This window comes from Zosterops lateralis, assembly GCF_965231275.1.
Source record: "Zosterops lateralis genome assembly, chromosome: 2".
NCBI classification, from domain to species: Eukaryota; Metazoa; Chordata; class Aves; order Passeriformes; family Zosteropidae; genus Zosterops; species Zosterops lateralis.
Window position 1 is genome coordinate 71,262,673 of NC_139763.1, and position 18,298 is coordinate 71,280,970.

The 18,298-nt window shown below is 38.1% G+C and overlaps 1 protein-coding gene across 1 annotated transcript in view; it reads left to right on the plus strand.

The window, feature by feature from the left end:
* Nucleotides 1–18,298, plus strand: part of ATP8A2 (ATPase phospholipid transporting 8A2) — a gene marked incomplete at its 3' end in the record, with an annotated part of 287,257 nt that overhangs the window by 169,019 nt on the left and 99,940 nt on the right. Inside the window, exon 27 of the mRNA XM_083855240.1 lies at nt 2,299–2,409. Within this exon, the coding sequence (XP_083711366.1) occupies nt 2,299–2,409 (111 nt within the window). The remainder of the gene's footprint in view (nt 1–2,298; nt 2,410–18,298) is intronic.

The following is an 18,298-nucleotide window of genomic DNA, read 5'->3' on the forward strand; positions in this document are numbered from 1 at the left end:
AGACATATAACTCCCACTAAAACATTACTGTATGTGCATGCCTTGAAGGCAGAGTATGTTCTTATTGAGTAATTTAAGACGACCACTGTAATGTAGCATCTCATGTTCAAATGCTATTTCAAATGCAGGGCTGCCAGAAGTAGGCACTTAGAGAAGAGAGAGTCTCTATATAGGCTCATTTGGGATTCCAGGGAGAATCAAAGCATAAACCAAACAAAAATAAAAAGCCAGCTTGTGTCTGACTCCACTTGAAATAGCTTCCACAGGTGCAAGGAGCATCTGTTTGAATCATCCTTTTCCCTTGAAATGATATTGCACCAGTGACCTCTATTTGGAGAATTCCCAAATCAAATGACCTAACTAGTTAGAGAGACAGTAGTAGACTTTAAAACCTTTTTTTTTTCTCAGTAAATAGCTTTATCATCTTAATTCAGAGAACATCTGGTGTCTAGGGACTGTTTCCTTTTCTTAATTAAGAAAGCTTCTTTCTTCAACAAATGTTCTTGTTTCTGTTTCCTTCTTTGGAAAAATTGGCTTGTTTTGTGGATGCCTTTTCACTGTCTCAACCTCTCCCCCCTCGCAACATGCCATCCCCTCATCCTTTAGTCAAGATAGATTCTAGAAGATAATCTCTGTATAAAAGAAGTTATGCTAGGGTGGATGCAGAGATGACTGAGAAAACTTAGACTGTTTCACAGGTAGGCTGGCCAGGTGGTCCTAATGTTCCCTGCTGATTCAAAATGCTGTAAATACAGAAGCATCCAAACAAGGACAGTGTCTTGGTAGAGTCCCTGTCTGTACTGCTCTATCCTAGGAGCTGTGCATTTGCATTATATCAGCATCAAAGCAGATTTGATTCTTTGCCATGTCTTAATGGGACTCTTCATGGGTGTGAGCAGGCTCGGTGTGTTCTTTGGGCTCTGAGTATATTCCTTTCATTTTCATGAGAGCACAGACAAGAGCAATTAATCGTAGGAATTTTTGTTGCCTTGAGCTTTCAAGAAGGACATCCAAGATGGTTCACTTCTTCGATTCAGCAGAGAGAGATTCTCAGGTTGTATCTGACTACTCTCCATAAGAGCTTTGGGATGACTTGTACAGACATTGTGGCAACTTCCCATCACCTTGGAGGTGTTTTGTTTGTGATTTTGATCAGGAAAGTTGTAGCTCTCCTGCATATTAACTTGAGGCATTAGGGGTCTAACAGGTCAGCTACTCCCTTGAGGGTGTCCCAGTTATAGCTCTAGCTCAAGTTAAGCAGAGAACAGTGAAGCCTGGTTCACTTTGTTTTCTCTCCTTCTCTGCTGGCATATCCTAACAAATCTGAGTTGCTGATGCATGGGAGAGAGGCTGTCCTTTCAGGATTTGTGGTTCAGTGGTTTCATTGTGGGAAAGCATGAGAGCAGAGCTGCCTCACAACACTCCTAACTTATTACTATAGCTTTCAATTTCAAATAAGTTTTGGTTAAAATAAATGGTCTAGAACCTAAATTTAGGAAGTCAGGATTTTCCTGTCAGGTCACTTTGTAGAAAAGGAAGCAAAGCAAGTAATTACCTGAGTCTCCAAGATCCCTTCAGGTACTAAACATGCTAAACAGTAAAAAAGTCATCACTTTGAGCCGTGGGTAACTGGGCATAAGAGGAATGCTGCAGGTCATAAAAAGGTTCACTAACAAAGCCAAGACTAGAAAATTATGCATTTCCCAGTCTGGATTACAACACTGGCTCCATAGAAGTCTATTTTCAAAAGTTCTGAATTTGAGCTCCATCTGGGGTTCAAACTAGCATTAAAAGGTACACAATTATAGAAAATTATGTTACTTGCCCTTTTTGGCAAATGCTGCTTTATACAATATTTTATGTACAACACAGTCATATACATTTTGGGGGCAGAAAATACTAATGTAAGTATCTGTTCTCTATAAATGCATCTTTTGTTCTCCCCTTGTGTATTTTATTTCAGCTCAAGATAATTTTGATTATTAGGCTGTTCATTTTACACAGGGAAAGGAGGTGCTGAACCTTGTAAATCCCCAAACATTGATTTTGCTCTCAGAGTGATGATAACTATTGAAGACTTTTCACCATTTAAACCTTCAGAAGTTTTGCTACAAAAAAGCTCATATCTTTAAGTATTTCTAGAGTAGTTTTTGCATATATATTCTGTTAAGTTGCTTAAATATTGCACTTGAACAGCTTTCAGAACTGATATGAGGATTTTTCATTTTCCTTGAGGATAGGTGTTTACTTTCAACTAATTTTCTTTGTATATGTAAATACTTCTTTTCTGTCTTTCAGTTTTCCTACTTGGAGAAGCTACTATTGGTCCATGGTGCTTGGAGTTACAATCGAGTTACCAAATGCATACTGTACTGCTTCTACAAAAATGTGGTTTTGTATATTATTGAGGTAAGAGTAACTAAATGGATGGGTCTTACTGGTGCTTATTCCTTAAATCATCTCTTGTAACTAGAAAAGCTCACCCAAATGGATTGAGCAAGAAAGACTGCCATTTTTTTTTCCACATTTAACAATTTAAAATTCAGTTTCCCTCCTCAAATCAGTTCACTTGAATCTTTTAATGTTTGCAAAGGAAGAACCAAAGATTTTCAGTACTGTGAAGCTTTGGATATGAGATGTTAGAGACAGAGTTAATTCCTTCTGTGCAAACACTCTTATTGAAAGCATCTTTGGATTCATGAAAACATTTCAATTAGTGCTTATATTTATAAAAAATTGAATTTGGGGGGCTAAATTTAAATCAAAAGTTCATTTAATAGCATTTAATAGGCAAATAATAAATGATGAAAAACTACAGCTGTTGGTTCCAAGTTACAGAGACCATATATTATCTGGAGCTGAAATTAGTTTGCTTTGTCTTTTGGAAAGAGATAATTTTGTAAATTACATTCATTTACAAAATGAATCAGGTTATTTGATTTAATAATTAAATTATTAAATCAAATCACCTGATTAAAACATAACTGTATTTTGAAAATAGTTTGCTGGAAGATGTCAAGTACTGAAACTGGTTTTTACAGAGAACTGAATACTGTTACTACCATTCCATTTCAGTGTGCTTAAGATATGAGTAGTAGTTCTCATGCTGCAGAATATAGTCTTGAAATTAGGATGTATCAGGAAGGGATTTTTTATAATGTGCTGTTGTCTAGTTAGAAATACTCCAGGAACTTGAAGTCAGTGGCTTGATCAGTTGAGTATCAAGTGATGACTTGGTACAGCATTTTCCACAATGTTGATCAGTTTTATTAATATATGTGCATGTATATTAGATTTTCTATTTCTTTGTACGGTTGAGAAGCCATGAATGAGAAACACAAAATTGCAACATTTATAATTAGGCAGGTAGTTATATCAATTACAGGAGATAGTGGGTGAGTAATATTTTGCTATTCAGTAAGTCATATAATGATAAGAGTGGTAAATGTGGTAAGTGGTAAGAGTATTCCTGACTCCATCAGGGTTTGATCATCTTCTGTGTATGACACGAGAGAACAAACGAATATTTTCTGCTAACTTGTTCCACTTTTCCTCTGCTATCTCTGAATTATCTCTTACCTGTTAAAATTTCAACACTCATTAGTCTGCTGCAAGTAGACATCATGTTTTTAGTAAAGATTTTTACATACTGTTGGATATAACAATATTTGTTATTGTGTAAAGAAAATATAAATAGCTTTGAAAAGAACTCTTCTAGTGTATTTCTTACTGAGCGTGGCTGGCTGTTGCTGGGGTTTTGCCTGAACTTTTCAGAAAATGCTTAATAGCTTCATGATTTCCTGCTAGGACTCTTTTCTCTATTTGAAAATTAGTTTTGGAAGTCCTGCTTCTAGCTTATTATAGTACAGTGTGTCTTTGTTTCTTTTACTATAGTCTGACAAGTAAATTAATTTCTGCATCAAATGTTGTATGCCAAAACTATGCCTTTCCATATAAGCAGCTGTGCAAGGGGTTGAATACAAGTGGAGTTCTCTGGGACCTCCATCCTGAGGTAGCTCAATGACTTTCCCTTAGGGTGGAATTTTATTGGCTAGATATCTCTGTATAATACATAAAATCCAAGTCTGCTCTGAGAATATGAGGTCAGAGGTTCTCTCCACTCTGTTTAGGCTGTGTTTACTTCTTTCTGCATAGTGTCCTGAACCACATGAGTTTTTGTGTCTCCTCATGTCCATGACTGAGGACAAGTCAGTTCTATCCAACACCTGAGCATTGAGAAATGTTTCACAAGATGCAGCCCTGCACCTCAGTTACCTCTCTGTGCTTGTGCTGCATAGGAGTTGGGAGCAAGTTCAAGGCTTTAAGGGAGATGAAGTGACAGAAATAACATTGTCATCCTGCAGCAATGGGAAGAGCTCAATTTGGTTTTCCCTGGTGAGTTTCCTTTACTAGCAACCTTAAGGAATTTCCCCTCCAGAACTGTGTAAAAGTAGCCAAATTGCCTGGAAACCCAAGAGACACCAGTTTTGGTATCCTAGGGATACAGGGTAGAGAGAAGAGGTGTTTTATTCCCTCCTTAGCTTTACACGAAGAAAGAAAGGTTGTTTTGTGTATGTGCTATGAGGATTGGCAGTGCTGTTCAGTTTGTGATATAGAATGATGCTCATGAAAGAGATGCTCCACGAGGGAATAAATCCTCCAGTTTGAGAGAATAGTAGTTAAATGCCTGGCACTTCTGCAGTGTTGCTTGTGTATGTGGCATGTTCCTGATTGTTTCCCAGTGCCCTGGACAAATTTAATATTTACCTGTATTTTCTGCTTGAATATGTGATCAATGGGGAATTTCCTTTTAGCATTGTAATGAAACAGGGATTTGAACTTGAGCTACTTTTGAAGTATCTTCAGAAGGATTGTACTAAGTAAATATTTATACAGTTGAATGAAAAAGCACATAATGAATATGAATGCCAGTTATACCTTTGTTACTCTGTTTTATTTCAGTGGAGTTTTAACACTTGAGGAGTAGATATAATAAGTCTTACATAATGGCTTTTGCAGCAGAGAGGCCTGAGGCTATCATAACTTTTATTCCCTGATACTTTGCAAATACCAGAGAGAAGGAAGAGGTGGTGATCCAGCTTGGAAGCAGAACATCTGGACAGAAATTGCACAGGCATGCAAGTTAAGGCATTAAGATTTAACTTAATTAAACAATGGTAAATGCTTGAGAAGAGCATATTGCCATCTCTTTTCCCAGCATCCCAGGGTCGGTATACTAAAACCCCTCACACAATAGAAGTTCATCTTGATACCAGTTATATACACTTAGACCTGGAGGATCCAAAGTGTTGCATCTCTGAAACATTAAATTTACCAGGTTTTTTTCCGGTTGTGGGTTAAAATACAGAATTTGGGGTTTTGTGAAATGTATACTCACGTAATTGTCCTCATGGGCTTTACTTCTAGTAGGTGCTATGGGGCTAAGGCTGGTACTTACCTTTCTGCAGTAGCTGATTCTTTGTGGAGTGATGAGGGCCCAGGAACTGTTTTCAGCTGCTTTGATGACCAAAATGTGTGCCCATATTGAAATAGTTCCATGCAGCTAGAGAGGTGGTATAGCAGACACCAGGCCTTATGGTTTAGTGATTGCAGGGGCAATGGAGATAAGAGTGTATTTTCCCCTCTCTCTTGAAAAGGCTCTCCTAGTATTTTTCAAGAGGTGAATTTTAAGTCATCAAAGTAATAAAGTTTAGTGAAATCCGAAAAGATTCTGTCTTGGCTTAATGTCTGGAAACTCTATGTTCTTCTCCTTTCTCTAGCCCAGTCTCTCCTTTACCATTTCTTCATCGCTGTTCTCCTGCCATTCTCTTGATTTCTCCCCTTGATTTTTGAAAATACAAAGCTAAGTGAAGTATAAATAAGAATCACAAAGAGAAGCAGATCCTGGAAATTCCTTTTGGTGGGATTCTCAGCCCCATTTCTGAACCCTTGTATATCACTGTTGCCAAGGTGCTTCAGGATATAAAGTTGAGGTTCCCTTACTTTTGAACTCACCTATCAAAAGGAGTGCAGAATCTAGCTTTTCCAACCACACAGCTTGGTTGATAGATTAGTTGCTGCTTCTTCTCCACTCTTGACTATCCATGCTGGGTCTGTCCTAAGAGTGGCAATGGAATCTACATGGAAAGCTACGAAGATGGCTGTAGGGATGAAATGCAAATATAAAGCCCTCTCTTGGGTGTCCATTCCTTTATTTTCCATGTCTGCATGCACTAGCAGTGTGCACTAAATCCATTTCTAAGGATTTGGATTCTAAAGCCAACCATTCAGCATCATCCTGAGGCAGAAGATCAATGAGAGGGTTTTGGCTTTTAAAGATTTGACAGACAAGTACCTGGGCATACTCACAAAATACTATTTTGTTCAATTACTTATGTAGCTGGCTTCAAACTGAGTAGTGAAACAAAAGATCTGTTTCACATCTGTTGAGCAGATATATTTAACTGGAGATGATATAAAGTTGTCCTGTTGACATCAGAGCTTTGAAATATAGCTGATTTCAAATGTAAAAGAATACAGGAATGTTGCTTTCATGTCATGCTCGGAGAAGTAGAAACACAGCAAGATCAAAGGTGGTATCAGAAATATCAGGTAAGAGTTCAAGACCTTTGGGAATGGTTCTGTGGAAACAGTAGCATGGGAGATAGCTTTCAGGCCAACTCAGTGTGCAGGAAAAATGTGCTCAGTACTTCCCTGGAGCATGTTGGTTTTTCGAAACATACTTAATATGAAGCACTTTCATATTATATATTGCTGAATGAGTCAAGGGTGGGAATAGATGGCCCCATGTCAAGGTCTGGCAGTGTAGGGCCATGACAGAGAAATGAATGGCAAGTAGGGAGAGTATAATGTACATACCTTGGTTGCTGCAAAATTTAATTTCTACTTTAAAAATCCAGAGATAAATTGTAAGCCTAGATTAGTAAGCTGTTTCTTTGTAGATGCTGAAAGGGAAGTCTAATTGTGTGAGAAATGCTAAGCAAACAAGATAACCATACTGAAAAACAAAATGCTAAGATCATAATTTTTCTTCTAGAGCTGAATTTCCAAGTTTCAAAAGTTCTGAGTAAACACAATCCCCTTTAAATAAGAGGTGATTTTGTGAGTCAGCAAGGTCTGGCAGAGAGCTGTTAAGTGCTCCATGCACTCTTAGTGGCCACCACTTCAGATGAGCTGATAGCACAGGCTGCAAAATCACACATTAAATGTTGCTGAACAAGACCTTGCATTTGTTTTTCCTGTTTTCTTGCTTTCCCATCAAACAAAACAGGTATTTTAAAAAGTATGGAAAGTAGGTACAGAAATTTCAACTCTTCTCCAAATGGTATATTCTTTAGTAGCAATAGTTACAGGAAACAGATTCTAGGAGCCTGCCGAAGTTCTTGGAATACTGTAAAATACAATTTTCCAACCTAATCCAAAATTGTCCAGATAGTACTTTGCTTTTTGTTCCTAAAATATATATCTGAATTCATTACAGTACATGGTTTATATGCTGCTACTGACAATTTATTCTCTATTTCAACCCCCCCTCTTGTCCCAAGAAATTCAGCATTGTGTATAGGCTGATCTCATCAACTTTAATCCATGATTGACTTCTTGTTCTTTAGCTTCCTAATTGAGCATGTTAATCCCAAGAGTTTCCAAGGAATCAGTCATAAAGATAAATTTGTGCTAATTTTCTTCTTTTTTTTTTTTTTTTTTTTTTTTTTTTTTGTAGTGCTATGCACTGCACAGTGAATCATGAGAGAGCAGTACCTCTTCCCAGAAAACCAAATTGGCCCAGCTATGTAACGGCTGGGTTTGATTTTTTTCCAAGCATGATGGAAACTATCAGCACTGCTCTGAATTTATGAGTTCTGCCTTGATTACACCCTGCAACCAACACAACCTGTAATTTTTTAACATTCCAGATATTATAAATGATAAATCAGGTTCCTTTGCATGGCCTCAGAATCTCTAGATGAAACATCCATCAGGTTCAGTACAAACTGAAATAGATCAAGAAGAGATCTACTCTGATACTTTATTGGACACAGTATGTTGAGTGCCTGGATCAATTTGTTGTGTACACTTACATAAGAGGAATATGAACAGCACAGTGATTGTTTTTCTTCCCCTTGGTAAAATGTAGGCTTAAGTTGGTGTGAAGAGTCTTAGTCATAATTTGGTGGGCTTATATCAAAGCAATGATAATGTTGTCCTCTAAATTTGAGGATATTCAGTGTTAAACATTTAGTCATCTCCAGAACAGTATGTTCTTCAACGCTCAGAATCTTCTCATCAGTAAATGTTTTTTCACTTTAACTATGTCACTAATAAAAATACAAGTTCATCTTTAGAAGGGAGATATTCTAATGTGAAGAAGCTTTTAGTAGGGAAGATAAACTTATATTATGAAAGTTAGGAAAATCTAAGTCTATGTTTTTTTCATCAGAAAACCAACTTTGAAATTCGAGAGTTCATTATTGATAACTTTACCCCAGCTTTCTTTCCAAAAGCTAAAAGTTTTCACATAAAATGTAATTCCTCTTATGGCCTTGAGCATTGACTTGAAAAACATTGACTGCTCTGACTCAGTATTAGATAGCCTGTTGTTTTAATAAAAAATATTTCTTTAATATAAAATACTTTCATCTAGGCTAACTCAGTGCACATGACATAACTTGTTGGTACAGAGAAGGCTAAATTTCAAATTTGTGTTGGTGTTGAAAGTGTAAATAAACCTTATAATGGAATTACTTGTGCTTAGCACTTGAATGCTGAGTTTAGCAATGCTGTTCTGCACTGAAGGGGTGATTTTAAGAGAGTTTTTTTTTTTTTTTTTTAATCTAGCACTACAGATACATCGATGCATATATGGTAATACATCTATTCACAAATATATCCTTTGGGCCTATGCTGATTTTCTTTCTGGCCTATACCCCAGTAAATGGACTTCCTTTAGTAAAGACCTCATGCCTCATCTGCATGGGAATAACTGAGAGCAAAGCAAGGTCCTATGCATATTGCAGATGTGGAGCAGGGGTTTTTGTCTGTTTTGCTTTTTGCTAGATAAGCCATGGGGCTGTTATGCTGAAAATGTGTGGTTTCTCCATTTCTACCTGTACCTCATTGCTCTAAATAGGAATCTTCAAAATGCATTTCTACAGCAATTTACTTGCCTTTCATAGAATCATAGAATAAGCTGAGTTGGAAGGAACCCACAAGGACCATCAAAGTCCGCTCCTGGCCCTGCACAGGATATCCCCAAGAGAGTCACACCATGTGCCTGGGAGCATTGAACTCTGTCAGGCTTGGTGCCACTTCCCTGGGGAGCCTGTTCCAGTGCCCAGCCACCCTCTGGGTGAAGAACCTTTCCTTGATATCCAACCTAAACCTCCCCTGATACAAATTCATGCCATTTTCTTTGATCCTGTTACTGGTCACCAGAGAGATCAGTGTTTTTGAGAATGGTAATACACAATGCTTAGAAAGGAGGCTGAGGAGGACTTGCCCTGGTGCTGGTGACTACTGACACTTGGGAACAGTGAGTCTAATTCTCCTGTTTAGCTTAGAGGCACTGGCATTAAAATGGTCATGTAGGTGTGTGTGTTCTGTTACTTAGGTACAGCTTGGGACACTTCAGTCTTCCAGGGGACAGAAAAGCAGAATTACTTCTACTTAATTAGCTGTATCTGCTGCAGTTAAAGTCAGATGTTGTCCTTGTATGTAAAAACACTGCTTAGCCTAGATATGAAAAGGAGGTTGCTGCAGTTCATTTTGCACAGCTCTTTGTAAAACACTTTTCAGAGTGACAGAGGGTTTGGAAATGCTGCAAACAAAGTATAATACTGATTCACAAGTCATGCTTTTATGCAATTTCACAATGTGGAATTCAGCTTGGACCCCACTTTTGGAAATGTGTGATGGCTTGCCTGTGAGCAGTCACTGAAGTGACTGAATAGTAATTGCATTTTCTACTTTCTGGGCAGTTGTTTGGAACTAAAATGAGTTTATTTGTTCCAAGCCACGTGGTAGGATATTGTTGTGTAAACACAAGAAGTGCTACTCTGTGTGAGCTGCATTTCCCTTGCCTGAACTGAAGTGTGCCTGGCTTGCCAGCTGCTTGCCAGCAGTAAGGTCAGGCTACAGCTTGGTGTTTTTTGAATATAAGAGGCTTGATCATAACGCTGAAACATTCTGTTTAGTGTTTAGTTTTATCATCTTGGAGCATCTTACTCATATTGTGCCTCTTCGTTCTTGGCAAGTTAAGCAAAAAAGCTGATTTTACCTGAGCTCTAACAGGAGTCTCATTTGTAACTTTTCCTTTCTAATTGTTAATAAACCATTTTCCTGGCATCTTTGGAAGCACTGCTGGAGTATGTTTCTAAAGATCAACTTTTCTAGGGAGTCCTTTTAGTACATATGCATGCAATCAATTAATTAATACCTTCTGGTGTCTTAATACCACTTCACAGACAGCTCCAAAATCCTTCTGAATGCTAGCTCAGGAACGTAGGGTCACCAAAATTTTGGAATATAGAATTTCTTTCCAGTATATGTATCATGAACTGAGCTGGTCCTGATTATTTTGAGGTTTCTTGGGTTTATATGCTTATGACCCAAAGACGCTAGGGTAGAGAACAAATTTAACTGAATGCAGCTTCCATTTTTAAATGCTGCTAGAAAATAATTTTGCCATTTTACTTGGATGAGCACTAATGATAAAAATGCCTCTATCCAGTTTCACTAATTAACCACTAGAGATTGTTTTATCTTGGGATGCATAAAAGGCATCTGTAACCTAGTTTAAATGCACGTGAAGGATTTAAAATAAAATGTATCTTAGTTTGTAAAAAAAAAAAAAATCTAGACTATAGCTTTGGAGTGTTTGTTTGCCCAAGTTCATGGTCTTGAACCAATTTTTTTTACTATAGCAGGGTCAGAGGTAAAAACTATACTATGTCTTCCATGATCAGTATGCAGAGTAAATCTGGAGCAGCGTAGGTAGTGCTTTCAAATGTGCTTTTACAGCCTCTTCTACTGTAAAGCCAGTTCAGTGGTTTGACCCAAGGGATATCTGCCCTGTCAGGAGATAGAGCTCTGTGGCTAGGGACATCAAAAAAAGGTGTTGTCACTCAGTGCCCTTGGGTGTCTCCCTTCTGATGTGGTAATCCCGTGTCACTTAACTGAATAGGCATTAGGAGGCATTGGCCTGTGTGACAGCACACAGCAGGTGTGAAAGCTTTGAGTAACCTGCCCAAAACAGGTTGTCTTTTCCCTCTGTACTGAGATGTTGAGTCCTTGCAGTCCCTATGACTGTGAAGTGCTTCTGGTTATTTCTGTGCTCTAGAGAGTACGCAATTGCTTTTTGTAATTCCTTGCATCTCTTCTATCTCTTTTCAACAAAATCATTTAGAACATGTTAAAATGCACTACAAATAGCAAATTACAGTATTTACTGATAGTATTACTTTTGAGTTCTCCACTTTACGAAGATTTCAAAAATTAGTCAGTTGTAGCTCCTGCCCCTGATATTCCATTGACAATTCACAATGTTGTCTTGTTGCTTCTCTTCCTCACTATTTTGAACCTGATTCCTTATGTGAGCCATTGCAATTTGAGTGTAACTGCTGTGACATAAAGGCATCCTGGACCAATGGGGTTTTTGGTGATTTACAGCCCAGTGTAACGAGGTCTGTGGCAGACAGGGGAGAGGAGATTCAGGACTAATACTTAAAAACTGAGACAACCATCTTCTTAACACATTTGTGGGCATACTTATATGTGGAATATAAATGTCAGTAATCACGGGCTTAAGCTAAAATCCCAAAAGGCAGAGGGGCCTATTCTGTGGCAAAGCAAGAGCCAAGTATTCTTGATGTGTGTTTGGGTATTTGTTTCTGTCTGTTTCTGTTCCATCAAGACAAAGACATGAGGAACCACTGGTGGCTTTCTGCTTTTTAGAAGAGTGAAGAAGGTCAAAACTTGGTCCATCAGCTTTTAAATGTGACAAAATTATTTTACTTCCTTTCTTCTTGCTGTATTTCTTTCCTCAATTGCTTTTGCATGAATGCATTTGGAAAGGGAAGAGATAGAATGTATTAGCCTTAGCTGTATCTGGCTTCTGCAGGGATTCAGAAAAAGTATGTATTATGAACTGCATAAATACTATATAAGTTAGAAAAGACATCCAATACTGTGTTTTCTCATCCAATCCCAAATAATGCTTTCTTTGTTAGTAAATGACAATGCAGATTGATTTTATTATGGTAACTGGCTAAAATACATAGACAACTTAGTAGCAGCATAAGCTTAAACTCACAGTAGTCAGTAACACCTGAACCTCCCAGCATTATTTGTGATGATGGTTCCTGTCAAGTCCAATTTGGGTGGAAAAGTGAGTCTCCCTTTTCGTTTTGCTAATAGTGTCTTGACCTTTCTCCCTTTTGTTGCCAAGGAGTGACAGGTGTCTGGAGCAGCAAAGCAATGTGGCACTCAGCCTGTGCTTTGTGTCAGCTCGTATTCATTAGCCTTAAAAATGACATGTGGGTTTGTACTACTCGGAAATGTGTTTATTAATTATATCCTGATTAATGGACAGTATAGGGATAGGCTGTTGAGTTGCTCCACTTTCCCCCAGGTGGTTGTTGTTGTTTTTGGGGTGGGTTTTTTTGTTTGTTGTTGAATACATAAGAAAAATCTAGGAAATACCATGTGACTTCTATAGTGACGTTATTAGTACTTATTTGTCTGCTGTAGTCTGTGTGGGTGGACCCACGCCAGTTGGGAAAAAAGAACTGCTGCAGCTTTCTCCACTCCACCTCCAAGGTGGCACTTCCCTCAGAAAGTCCCAGTCCCTCCTGCTGTGTCATGGATGTTGCTGTACCTGTCACTGGGCTGTGCTTTCACCATCACATGAATCCACAACTGGACTGTGCTTTAATCCGACATGAACATGCACTGCCATTAAAAAGGGCAGTCTGGTCTTCATGTGTCCCCAGGGGTGTGTTCTTTCCTCTCTTTCTTGCCAAGGCATTAGTGTTTGCACAGCTGCAGGATGGGCTCTTTAAGGTTAGAATTCAGCCAGATCACCTTCCTGATGTACATGGGAGCCCTTGGACAAGAGAAAGGACCAGCTCTTCTGACAGAGGTATAGACTTTTGTCAGACTTTACATGTTATTTTAGTAAGCTAAGATGGGAGCCTTTGCTTATGTATATCTGCAGAAAAGACAAAAAATTTGGAGAGGTGGAGCAAATGAAAGGGATGAATTGGTTTTCATGATATCCCCAGTAATCTCCATGGCATAACTTCTTGGGAACTTAAAATGAACCAATTTTTCCCTTTTGGGCTGTCAGGGTATCTTTTACTCAAAGACATTCCAAACACAGACCTGGGGAAGAAGAGGGAGGACAGTTGAAAAATGGTACTTAATCTCAAAGACATATCTGAACAAAAAAACTTTTCCCTATGTCAATCACATGTTGTTGATGTGCATGAAGAAGCTGTGATCTCTCAAAAACTGAGAATGCATCAGAGACTGTCATTTTAGTAAAATGTATGCATGATAACTGGATTTTATGGTGTGATTTGTGGGGTGTATGTATGTGGAAATCTTTAGGAATGTGTGTTAGGCCATCTGGGCAACAAGGAGGAGCCGGTTTGTGCTAAAATACAAGCTATTTCTGCAATGGAGGAGTGATAAAATGATAGCCGAGAAAATTCTGACAGACTGTATTTCTCTGGAAGCAGTTACTACCACTTTTTAAGCAGCCCCTGATTTATGCTGAGTTGAAATAAGAAGGTAGGAGCAGTAAATCTAGGGGAAGAAGCAGGAATGTTACCTAAAACCAGGAGAGTGCTTCAAGGGATGCCAGACATGAGAGTTGCCATTATCTTCAAACTGACTAGTACTGCTGAGAAAGTGTAGGGAAGGCATGAGAATGAAAGTGGAATGTTTTAAAATGTGGATTAGGATTGGAAATCCTTGTGTATTTGGCTTTGGGGAATGTAAAAAGTTACAAGTAAGCTTGGCAAACCTTCCTTTCTTGGACTTGGTGAAGGAAGGGAAATGTGTGTTGGTGGTCTGTGAAGGGTCTCTGTGGGGTTTGTAAAGACCAGTTTGGTTGGGAAGGAGGGGAGGTGGCATTTGGACAGGCACAAAGCTCTCCCTTTTAACTTACCTCTCTTCCTGAGGAGAAAGACTGTTGTCTCATCAGCAATGAAGTCTTTACCTTGTTTGCATTTTAAAAAGGATAACACACAGATTAAAACAACTTTCACCATTTTGGCACCCAAATACACTAGTGGTACCTTCATTGTTTCTAATAACTGAGACTTATTCCTGCTCACTATTAGGATAACCATGCTGACTGAGAACTACTCATGAGCATGAAAATCTGTCTGCCCAAAAGCTTGATTTTAATTTTTTAATATGACTTTGTTCCCTGTAGAGCAGGTTGCCAGATCAGTAAATTATGATCTCCTGAGAGGTCTTTTCTTGAGAAACTCAGCACAATTCTGCTGGTCAATGCCTGTCACTCTTCATGTAGCTGACAGCATCATAATCTGAGTGTTGGTGACTGACTGGTTTCTTGGGTGGGTGTTTTGGTTGTGTTGACTGATTCTGTCTTCCTACTTGTTTTACTTGTGCGTCAGTGGGGAATCACGTAATGGCAAATTTCAGGTGCTCCCTTTACCCACATTGGTATCCACTTGAGATTAATTACTAAATTTTGTTACTGCCTTTTTATGAAAAGGCAAATCTGCACTTTTTTATTGCAGCTCCAAAGCAGCAATAAATGATACAAGTCCTGGGTACAATAAACTCCACTTGGGGTTGTGAGCCCATGGTTAAGTTTCTCATTTGTAAGGAAAGTTGCTGCTGCATACATTTCTATAATATAAAGTCTAGCAGTACTCCTACATCTGCTGTCACCTTAAAAATAAAGAAGATAGATAAGACTTTAATTATAATATTTCTCCATTTGGAGGTATAGCTGGAAGCCACTCTGGTGGGCAGCAAATGTCTGCTCTCTTCTGTTTGAACAGAGGCACTTACTGTTTAGTTCTAATAAATGGGGACAAACAGATCTTCACCTGCCAGGCTTCACTTATTTCCCCCTCCCCCACTGGCATCAGTCACAGACTCCTGTAGTGATTATGTATCTCATTTCAAAAAGCAGTTTTGACAGATGGCTGCCTGCTTAACAGTATATGATGAATTGATCTTTAAAAATGGCTATTGTATTGCATTTAAACAGTTCCTGCTTCCATTGCAATATGAAGTTCTTCTGGCCTTGTCTTATGGAGTTTGGTACTGAGAGCAGGCTTGTGAGATAACTGAAATAAATAAAATTTAATAGCTGAAAAATAAAATTTTGATGTAAAAAATAAAATTTAAAAAGCCTTACTAGCTTTTTTCAACACTTGCAGAGGTGGTGTAAATTTTGGAGTTTTACACTTTCCCCCACTGAGTGCCTGGCTCATGCAGCAGTGTCCCCAAAATCATGAAGTACCTGGTTTTGCCAGACTGTTCTAGGAAGTCCTGAAAAATAACTTGGGGTAATACCAGCATTGCTCAGGTGCTCACTGCTATATCCTCTGAGACTGATTGCAACTACATCAGAGAATTAAGGCATTGTCTTAGAAATGTATGTGTTGTTCTGTCATGCTCGTAGGTTTTTTCCTTCCAAACCATAAAAGGCTTCCTTCTGAATTGAATGTGCATGTTTGTGTGTGCACCACCTGAAAGTGTCTTGCTTTACCAGCCATAAAAATGTTTAATGTCTGCTGTAAGGCAGAAATGTACCTTTATAAAAGTTGTCAGTCACAGCTATTTCACCATGTTAGGGAAGAGGAATAGGGAAGAAAAAACAAACAAGTTGCAGTAGTAGTAGTACCAAAATTTAAACAGGCTTACAGGTGTCTCTTTAGGGCTTCAAACAGCTGGAAGTCCAGCACAGTTGCATCTGAGAATTAATAGCTTAGCATATTCCATCAGTGATTAGTGAATTTCAGCTATTTCCTGAAAAGTATTTTGAACTGAATCCCTTGGATGCACATGTCTTTGTATCCTTGATGTATTTCTCAAAGAGGAGCTATTTCTGTGTTTGCATTACTCTTGCTTAAACCTGTTCCCAAACAATTTTGAAATCCCCACTGTATGTACAACGGGAGACTATAGTTGCAGTGTGTCAGGCTTGGTAATTCCCAGTATTCCTCATCTTTAAAAGAAATCAGTTGCTAATGAAAATTTAAAAAGGAAAGAGTAGAACAAGTGTATTTCAATTAATGTTTTCAGTATTTCAATTTGTGGTGGTTATTTCTCAAAATCTTCAATAACAATCATTTTTATTGAATTTTATGATATTAATAAAATCTTCTAAATTATATCTGTAGCCTTAGGAAAGTTAATCTGAGGCAGCCAAATGAATTGCCTCTGTGGTATGAGTATAAAATGTTCCTATTTGGTGTTGCTGAAAAGAAAGTTTAAAAAATTCAGCTGTCTCAACGTTTCCTTTTTCCCTAGAATGACAACTTTTCGCAGCAGGAAGTAATTTGTGGTCACTTCTCTGTTGTACTGAAACCTGCTTTAAATACTAATATAAAGTTTAGGGTAAACTACTGACATAAAGGTCAAGAAGAGCTTGAAGATACTGCATTTTGGTTTTTTCTAAGAAATATGGATGTTTTTGAGATGCTACTGATCTAATGTTGGAAGACAGTTTTGTTGAAAAACCATCTTGTTGAACGACATCAGAAAACTGACCTTCAGTATCATTTGTTTTCTGTAGTTGTTTAAATTAGGAGGGGAATACCATACTTACTGTTTGGGGAGGAATTGGAGCAGTTTCATACTTTTTTCTGTGCACTGGTGACACATTATCTCGCAAGGCTGTTTGCCTGTCTTTCTAACATTTGGGAAATGTGCCCAAAACAATAAAGAATACAAAAGCCTTATGCACCTGAACATAGAAAGATCTTATTCCATAGTGTTCCAGTGCACTAAATAATTTAATCAGTAATATCCCAAACTGACAACTAGGGAATTCCTGAAGGATGACAGATTGTCCTTAGGGTGACACAAGATGTACTCTGTGTGCATTTTTAGTAAGAATGAGTCTCTCTAGAGCCCAGGACGGGGAGTCTTAGGAAATGCAGGAAACTTGAAGATGCCATTCCAGATAAACCCTACAAGAAGGTAATGAGCCCTACAGGTTCATTGTCATAGCTGATAGTCTTTATCATGTTACCACTGGTCAGGATCAGGAGGATGTCTAAACTTCTGGATGATGTTTCTAGGGGGTCATGGCTTTTGTAATTATCACATAGATTATGAATACAATTCAGAAGTGTAGCTTATGCATCATTAGTGCTGGTGTACATGTCAGTCTTTCCTATATGAAGGAAAGGGAGCCTTGTGCTGCAGTTGTTTGTTCTCTAAAGTTATTCCTGCTGGCCTACCACAGGTGTCTTTTTTTCTTCACAATATTTGTGTTTTCTCATCTAGGCTTCCCTGAAGGGATTCTGCTTTTGTTACTTGCTCTCTTTCAGAACTTGTTACAAACTTAAGTATTTGCATGGTGTCTTGTCTCATTTCTTTCTGTAAAATATGAGCATTGAAGATGTAAAAGTGAGTCTTCATATTCCACTTTAACTCTTCTGTTGCAATGTCATTGCAGAATTGAGAGGTTAAAGTGAAGTCCTGATTCTTTATTGGATTTGGATATAATCTGTTAGGACCTGAAGGCAGGTTTGCAAACTGCCAGCTGACTGTGGTGGGCCCTTGTTTTAGCAGCCAATTCATTAACTCAGGGGAAGATTAACACTCATGCTAAAAGAAAATTAAAAAAAAAAAATCAGAAAATCTGTATTTTCAGCTATTTGAAAAGATGAGAATGCAGTAAAATTATTCTCATAGCTTACCAACAGAAATATAGCAAAACTGTTTTATTAAATAGCTTGTAAATTATACATATGCATGGTTCTCTTTTTCCTTAATGCATGATTTATGACATGACTTTCCAATAGAGATGTGTGGTGTGTAATACAATATATATACTGAAGTTCTGATTTGAACCTGAATAACCTATATTAAGTTTGATCATGTGTGAGTATTAAAATGGTTTACAGTAAGTAGTAATCAATCATAATAAATGACATATGTTGATACCAAGTTGTAACTCTGCTCAGTGCCCACAACATTGTTCTGATTTGAAGTAACCCATTGCAGTTAAATTGAGCACATACATACAATGGGCTAAATTTAATTGTCTGGCAGTTTACTGTTT